This window comes from Triticum dicoccoides, chromosome 4A (assembly GCF_002162155.2).
Source record: "Triticum dicoccoides isolate Atlit2015 ecotype Zavitan chromosome 4A, WEW_v2.0, whole genome shotgun sequence".
NCBI lineage: Eukaryota > Viridiplantae > Streptophyta > Magnoliopsida > Poales > Poaceae > Triticum > Triticum dicoccoides.
In genome coordinates this window covers 529,489,241-529,498,010 of record NC_041386.1, presented here as the reverse complement: position 1 = coordinate 529,498,010, position 8,770 = coordinate 529,489,241, and the positions used below count along the sequence as shown (strand labels likewise).

The following is an 8,770-nucleotide window of genomic DNA, read 5'->3' as shown; positions in this document are numbered from 1 at the left end:
TCTCCCCCTCTGATCCTGTGGGGGGCTGGTCCTATTTATAGAGGCCCTGGTCCTCTTCCCATATATCAAGCGGGAAGGGAGCCAACAATGGCGGGCTAATTTGAAGGGGGACAGCTAGTGTCAGCTATCCTGACAAAAGTAGTCTTCGCCTGCACAAAGCTCTGGTGGTGACACCGTCTTGGGCTCCACAATGACCTCCATCTTGCAGTCCTCCTGGTCCTGGTCTTGTTGCACCGAAATGGCAACCTTTGGCTGATGCCTCGGTACTCCGCGGCTGCGCTTGCCCCCTTTGCACAAAAGAGGAAAGGAGGACACTGCGCGGGCTGGCACCCGCCTGGCGCCCTTGGTCGTCATGGCTTGCGTCACGGGCACCTCGTGAGGTACCCCGCCTTGATCTCTCCGCCTCCTCGCGAGCCAGCCTGGTGAGGCCGTGCCTGAGGAAGCTCCGCATTGTCCGCCCTGCGAGGCTTGGCCCCTCGCGAGGGTCTTGGGTCTGTGTTGGTGAAGATGGTCCGTGCTGGGACCCCCTTTGTGCCACGCCGCAGGCCGCAGGCAGGCAAGTCTGGGGACCCCATTCCCAGAACGCCGACATGGAGGGCTGGATGAATAGTAGACAGTGGAGGGGTGGTTGAACAGGACCCCGTGGTGTGGAGGGCTGGATGAACAGTAGACGCTGGGGGGGTGGTTGAACAGTAGCCGGTGGAGTAGCGCGCGGTGTAGGCTGGATGAACAGGAGCCCGTGGAGGCTGGATGAACAAGAGCCCATGGAGGCTGGAGCAGGTCGACGGTGGAGATGAACGGTATCCCGTGGAGTCCCGTTTTGCGGTACGCCACACCCCTCCCGATGAACAGGACCCCCGTTTCGACCGTAGCGCTCCAACACAAGTCCGTTTCCTCCGTTTTGCGGTACGCCACACCCCTCCTGATCAACAGGACCCCCGTTTCGACCGCAGGAGGTCTGTTTCCTCCGTTTTGCGGTACGCCACACCCCTCCCGATCAATAGGACCCCTGTTTCGACCATAGGAGGTCCGTTTCCTCCATTTTGCGGTATGCCACACCCCTCCCGATGAACAGGATCCTATTTCGAACGTGGCCGGTCGAACACAAGGCCGTTTCTTCCGTTGTGGTACGCCAGGCCTCGTTTCCATCACCTGTTCCGTCCAAACCCTCCCGATGAACACGACGCATTCCGTTGCCTCCCCATGAACATGACGCATTCCGTTGCCTCCTCATGAACACGACGACGATGACACTGTTTCTCCGTTCCGACCCAGCCATGTACACGAGCCTTCGCCGTACGTATGCACGAGTAGGTGTTCGAGACCCCGCTCGTATGTACACATACGTGGCCGTATTTTCTTTCTTGCACCCTGACCGCTGTACATACATGTACATGCTACGTGTGCGCCTCTACTACAACACGTGCGCGCCTCTACATCGACCAGTATATATGTACGTACACGTTCGCGACCAGAATGACAACGCTACGTACGCTTCGACCAGGTGGGTCCCGACTGTCAGGCACTTCCTTGCGTGCGAAGATGTAGCTGGTGGGTCCCAGCAGTCAGGGGGGCGAATTGTTTTGATTTTTTTTACCCGGACGCACTTCCTTGCGTGCGAAGGTGTAGCTGGTGGGTCCCAGCAGTCAGGGGGGAAACGTTTTTTCGCGAAATACGGTGGCCCGTCCGGTGGGTCCCCGCTGTCAGGTGGAGGAATAATTATTTTGCATGTAATAAGGTGGCACTTCCTTGCTGCGGCCGTGGACCCAGCTGTCAGCCTCTCCACATACAGTCCATGTCCGATGGAAGTCGTTCCTTGACCACGTTGACCACGCCGCGTCGAGAGCACCAGGGCGGTGGACGACGGCGAGGCCTAGGAAGGGGACGACCGGGAGCCGAGGAAGACGCGGCAGTGAAAGCCCGCGCGGAGAGGAGTACGAGGGTTCACTGGTTCAGCTGCGGTGTGAGGCTGCCGTCGTCGCAGGGCCTGGCCAGCGGTGGGAGTAGTAGGGGGGCGGTGATGCCTCCGCGGCAGCACAGCCAGCCACAGGAGGCAGGAGCATGCGGCACGACCGGCGCTGCTTTGGGCGGCTGGAGCAAGAAGACCAGAGGTTGAAGAAGCACTACGGCCGTTGGATGGACATCGTACGGTCACTGGAGCTAGAATCATTCATATTGACTAAAGTTGACAAAGGCCCCCATCCCAGTCAACTTAGTAGGCCCACAAGTCAGCCTCCCACCATGGTGGGTCCCAGCTAGAAGGGGAGTATTCATTTTTTGTGCGTAATAAGGAGGCACTTCCGGTGGGTCTGAGCTGATAGCGGGGGAATGTTTTTTTGCGAGATACGCTGGCCCGTCCGGTGGGTCCGAGCAGTCAGGGGGAAACGTTTTTTCGCGAAATAAGGTGGCCCATCCGGTGGGTCCCTGTTGTAAGGTGGAGGAATAATTTTTTTGCGTGTAATAATGAGGCACTTCCTTGCGGCCGCCTGGACCCAGCTGTCAGGCTCTCCACGTACAGTACTCTTCCGATGGAAGTCGGTCGTTGACCATGTTGACCACGCTACGCCGAGAGCACCAGGACGGTGGTCTGGACGACGGCGAGGCCTAGGAAGGGGACGACGCGGAGCCGGGGAAGACGCAGCAGCGGAAGCCCGCGCGGAGAGGAGTACGAGGGTTCACTGGTTTGGCTGTGGTGTGAGGCTGCTGTCGCCGCAGAATAACAGGGGGTGTGGGTGAGTGGAGGGATGGCCTGGCCAGCGGTGGGAGTAACACCGTCTTGTGTTACTACAGGTCCAAAAGTGTGTTACTGGGCCATATAGTAACACCGTTTGAAATGTGTTCCATTAGACCGTGTTATTAAGTGGTGTCAACTGACACACATAATAATTGTTACCATATGTTAAAAAATGTGTTACAGCTGCATTATAGTAACATGTGTGTTATGTGTTACCGAACACACCGGTAACACACTTTTGTAATTATAGTAACACCGATAATAACATATTTTGATAGACGTAGAACATCGGTGGTAACATGTTTATGTAACTATCGTGACACAACTGGTAACACATTTTTTAGCACCGAACCCAACTAGTAACATAATATCCATGTATCGTAACACTATAATTATAGTTGTCAACTACTCTAGTAACAAATTTTGTAGCTATAGTAACACCATCAGTAACACTACTATGTCAATATGGTAACATAATTAATGTATTTGTTTTTTATTAGTAACCAAAAAATTGGATACCCATTCTATGGAATATAAATTTATTTAATAAAATAAATGCAATTGCATAAATTGTTAATCATTTTATTATTATGCTTGGCAGCATATCAAAATGATATTTAAACTGAAGCAGTACACATACAGAAATTCGTATGAAGATATTTATTACGAATATAGAAGAGTGTATGATACATATGCATTACAATAAAGATACCAGTCATATAATTTTGAGGATAAAAAACACAACTATGGGGAATATTACACTGTCGCATTTGCATCAATTCGATGAAAGAGAAAGATCTTCAGGATGATATTACACTTTTAAATCTATCAATTTAAACTACAACTATTGGTAGCTAAAATCTTCATATTTTATTTGCTTCTTGATCCAAGAATTCAACAGCAAATCAACCATCCTTCTCTCGAATCTGTAGAAGAAAATTGCACCTTAGATATGTGTGATTAAATGTACACAAATATGATTTCAGAATGTGGAAGGGAAGATTGTAACTTACAAAAGCTGAAGGCCAGGCAATTAAGTATCCTGAAGTGAAAGCCTCGCCAATTGTCTTGCAATCAGAAACTTCCCTTACCAACTCCTCATTATCAAGAATAGGTTCGTCTATGCGCACAAGAGCAAATTCAGCACCTAACTCAATACCACCAGCCTTAGTTCTTGGATCAGTACTCCGAATAGTACCATACGCAACATTCCGCTTGTTGGGATATGTTGAAGTCTTTAAGACTACTTTGGAAGCAGCCTATATTATGATCAATATTAGAATTCTATGACATGATAATATAACTTGCATTAATAATATGAGATCTTTTTAATGTCAACCCACTAAGGTGCCCTAAGAAACTAAATAAACTGGACCCGGCAACGAAGTCTAATGCCCAAGGTCACCTCGCAAGCTCATGCTTGGTTAAATTTATCGTTTACTTGCATATAGCAGATTGAGCAAAAATTGTAATAAAATCAATTTTTCAAGCAGACATGATAATGAGGGTTTGGGTTGGTAATTTGGATGCAGTAAACCATGCTACTTGGTGAATCTTTACCTTGATGGAAGAAGAACGCCTTCTTTTTGAGCGGTGTGGGTGTTCAGTTCTAGTCCTTTGCTGGTTCGGTCTTGAAGCAGATTCACCCGTAATATTCCTCATTTCCCTCACCTACCAAGATACAATAATATTAGATGGAATGATATTCATACCTTGAAGCTACAGAAATCTACAACTTCAAAACTCAAAAGGCACGAAAATTACCTCTAGCACAGAATCAATAACAAGGTCTTGTGGTGATGATGAATTTTGTTGAATTTGTAATTGGTTGACATCATGGTCGCCAACTTAGTTCCATGACACAACAATGGTAAGCAAGCAATTATTTTATATTCTTTGTGACATGAGTAAGAGTAACTACAGGCATAACCTTTTCATGCGAACGTGACAAATTATTATCCTCAGGAATGTCATGTTGCATAGACGAGCGTGCCTCAACGGGTCCATTGCACTGGATTCTCTGCAAACTGAAATATTAATATGAAGGTTTCGAGTGACAAGCAATGATGTAGGCATTTATTAACATTACCTTTGTTTTACCAAGCAGTACTGGTGACCGAGAAATACCATTATCATTTGATTGGAGGTTTTCCTACAGAACTAACAAATCTGAGTAAACTATTGATAGAAATGCATGCAAAGGGTGGGATAAAGAAGTCCTTTACCTCTTCTATGCCATTATTGACATAGCCTTCTTTGTTATTCATATCTTTAATAATCTGGTCTTGCTTTTTTATATGCTCCTTCATCTTTGCTATTACCTCCCAAACGTCATGTTCAACTTCATATGGTGATCCATCAGTTGTAGTCATATTGATGTTCTTTAGATACCGTGGCGTCCGACCGTAGACTTGCTTAGGAGTTGGAAGCAAACCCATGCCATGCACTTGTCCAATCTTTTCTTTCCCTAACACTTCCTGCAGGGCATCACCTTCCCATGCGACTCTTCCATTCAAATTTTGTGCCAACTCTGGTCGTTCGGTTATTAGATTCTCCAATCGATCCTATAAGAAAAGAATCATGCATACACTAGTTAGATTGAACCATAACTTGATCCGGAGAACAATTAGACAATTTCTATATTAATTGCCTACCAGGCGCTTATTTCTATCTTTATTTTTAGCATCAGCATCGTCCTTCTTCTTGTGAGTTGCTAAATAAACCTTTGATCTGTGTGGTCGTTTCTTTTCAGGATCAGCTTGCCTCTACAAAACAGAAACAGCACCCATATGACAAAAGAGACACAGGACAACACTTCAGGAATCAAGATTACTCACCATGTCTTCGCCCCAACAAGCATAACTCTTTGTGCCAGCATTATGTGAATCCTTCACGAGGGAACGACTAATTTTGTTCTTCTCAACAAGGGCCTGTTATGATGTAATCATATCGTAAATGCAACTTTTAAGATAAGACCGAGAACTCACATTTAAATGTCAAAACAGGAAAGTACAGTATCACATTCATTACCCTTCCTTTTTTGTACTTCCAATATTTAACAAGCCCACGCCATTGATCATCGTCCACATCTTCTGGACAGAGCTTATACAAAGCCTTTCCCTTGATGTTTGGATTTTTTTCAATGGCGGGTTTGAAGAAAGCATCTTTCAAACTAGACTTAAATTTCCTCCAGTCTCTTCCAATTGATTTGAGTATCCATTTTTCACATGATCGACGATACACGAACTTTGTCTGAAAGTACAAAATAATGAATGGATGTAAATAGACATGCAGACCACACTACATCTCATGTAGACAAATTAGATATAAATAGAAGGGTAGCAAATAACATATTTTGTTTTCTTGTTAATTGCGAAGTACCTGTACGCACTGCAATATTGTTTCCTCACCACTATTCTTTTTGACATGACGCCAATCATTTAGGTTTAGTGGGCAAAATCCTCCATTTCTAGCAACCGTGCCCAGAAACTTCCCCAAGATTGCACCTTCATCTCCTATAGGCTGGCTATCTTCATTGCATTTCACAACTATTCTCTGCCCCTTTGGCATGTTCTAGACAATTGGCAAGCTTGTTCTCTTGCGCTTGCATACTTCCTTGTCTACAAGATTAATTAAGAAAAGTACTAATGAAATGACGCCCGCCGATTATTCTTTCGATACTAAGCATATACAAGTTAATTAATAGAAGCACAAAATGTAATAGGTTGTTACCTTGATTGTGAACTTGACCCTCTTCATCGACCAATGCTTGTGATTCATGACCTTGTGGGAATTGCTCACCATTGTTACAGTCTCCATCTTCATCATCACGTTGGTCCGTAACCTGAATCACATTCAACCTTTTTGACCTACGTGGTGGTCCTGCAGAACAACCACACATCTTTTATTCCAATAATTACAACAGTAGATACAGATATGTAATAAGCATGGTTCAAGAGGGATACTTTGCGGCCCTTGCGTAGTAAGTTGCCCTGCCCCTTCAGCAGAGACACCACCGTCCTGTAAGAGAACACTCTCATTTGGATGGTTAGATGGAGCAACATCAATTTGCTTGCTAGGCGGAGCAATATGATCGTCAGCCTTCTCCTTCGACACATACAGATGGACAGCTTTCGCAATCTCAGGGTCGGACAACATTTTCATCACAAGACCTTCATCATAAATGTGAACTAAGTAGGAGCTGCCTAGACGGTTTTTTTTCCTCATAGTACAGAAAGTCAATTGCCTGAAAGCCAACTTCTTCGATCATCAAGATTAAGTCGTAATACGAGACATCACGTCTCATCATGGATCTTTGTAACATTTTGGCTTCCTGATTTGTATCTTCATAGTGCAGGTATATGGTCAACATGTCCGTCGCCATCCTAAGTTATATATAAAAATGTCAATTAAATCATTACAAGTAAAACCAAATTAACTAATGACATAACAGGGACAATTTAATTTGCCAATAGACATGTGAATGGAGAGGGCAGAGAAGTACACAGTAGCACGTCAATACACTATCAGCTTATCATAACTTAAAACAGAGAGATGAGGTACAAGACCATGGGTCCAGCCACACCCACACTAAGATATAACACTCTCGACATATGGATTCAGGACAGGTTTAAGTTGAAAAGTGTACAGGGCTTGATGATGTTCACTGCTTCCCTAAACAGAAGGGAAATTGAAAGTACATAGGATCATCAGGTGATGGTGCAAATCTTAAGCATTTTCTCTGTTCGTAATTTCAGTCATTTTTTATCCTAATGGTTCAATTTACGCAGGCAAAACTGTTACAGTAGATCGGCTGCATCGAATTGAAGAGCAGAGTTGGGTTTGATCATGATAGTCTTAGGGCATCAAAGAAAATGACAAAGGAGCCGAATGAGCCCAGATTTATTTCGTGTGCCCAGATTGCAAACTAGACATGTTAAAAAGCTTGGAGCGGGCGCAGCAAAGCGCGCCGTTTGCTTCTAGTTTCTCAGGAAGTCTGATCAAATTTAAACAATAGTCAATGGATCGATCTAGCAGAAGTGTAGAACACGCACGTATATCAATGGATCGACCTGATTAGTGGATTAGGCATTGGCACATCGCAAAACTATAGTCAGACACAACCTTATATGGTTTATGGGCTTTTCAACATATGTGATTGCTTAATTATTTGTCTACGTATGGGCTAATTATGCAATTAGCCACGGCCATTAGGCATCTACAGTACACACTGTGCTACGAATTGTTGAGGGAGCGAGCGATTGGCAGGGGAACCCCTGCTGGCCTCTCCCTGTCCCCGCCCCTGCATCACTACAGTGGTGTTTCACTTAGCATACCTCAGAGAATTCGTAGCAATCAGATCAGGGAAGGGTGGCGTTCAGATCCATACCAGCCACGAGATCGTACTCCTTCAGGATGTAGGTGGCGGAGCTGAAGACCGACGAAGCCGTCGCCGCAACGATCCAAACGGCGCCGGGACAGATCGAGGAAGCGGCGCCGATGCAGGTCGAGGAAGCGGCAGATCCTACGGGGGTTGAGAGATGGGGGTGGGAAGGGTGGGGGGGGGTTGCAGGTGGCGGCCGCTGCGTTGGAGTGCGGCGAGGTAGCCGCCGAACAGTGGGCGGCTGGGCTGGATGTGGATGGGTTTGAGACCCAATTTATCTAGCCTTTTTTAGTTAGTTGGAGGGAAAAGTAAGCGTGAAAGTAATTGGAGGGAAAAATAAGCGCCATGGTCGAGAACTGGAGGGAAATTTGGATATATATTTTTTTTCAAGGAGAACAGGAGGGAAATTGTTTTGGAAGAACCGGGACATTGTTACATATATTAATTTGTTTGGAATATAAATTTTCCAAAAAGTGTTTTTGGCATGGAAAAATAGAGTATACTGTATTTATTATTTTATTGATTGAAAGGGAAATTAGATATAGATAAATAGTAATGGCTTTATAAAATTGATTTACGTAACATGTGCTAAAGAACCTATAACATTGTTTCTTGCTCCAACAGCAGCGATCGGCTGGCAGATCCCGCTCCTG

At 45.5% G+C, this 8,770-nt stretch overlaps 2 protein-coding genes across 2 annotated transcripts; both read right to left on the bottom strand.

Moving 5' to 3' along the window:
- Window positions 1-3,601: 3,601 nt before the first annotated feature.
- On the bottom strand, window positions 3,602-4,576 carry LOC119289061. The gene is made up of 4 exons (XM_037568494.1): window positions 4,499-4,576; window positions 4,295-4,405; window positions 3,748-3,993; window positions 3,602-3,660 (listed from the first exon to the last, which is right to left on the bottom strand). The coding sequence occupies exons 2-4, from the start codon at window positions 4,394-4,396 to the stop codon at window positions 3,640-3,642; spliced, it is 369 nt and encodes a 122-aa protein (XP_037424391.1). The 5' UTR covers window positions 4,397-4,405; window positions 4,499-4,576; the 3' UTR covers window positions 3,602-3,639.
- Window positions 4,577-4,616: 40 nt separating this feature from the next.
- On the bottom strand, window positions 4,617-6,321 carry LOC119289060. Its single transcript, XM_037568493.1, has 5 exons — window positions 6,116-6,321; window positions 5,389-5,499; window positions 4,960-5,298; window positions 4,824-4,886; window positions 4,617-4,754 (listed from the first exon to the last, which is right to left on the bottom strand). The coding sequence occupies exons 1-5, from the start codon at window positions 6,302-6,304 to the stop codon at window positions 4,617-4,619; spliced, it is 840 nt and encodes a 279-aa protein (XP_037424390.1). The 5' UTR covers window positions 6,305-6,321.
- Between the last annotated feature and the right edge of the window lie 2,449 nt (window positions 6,322-8,770).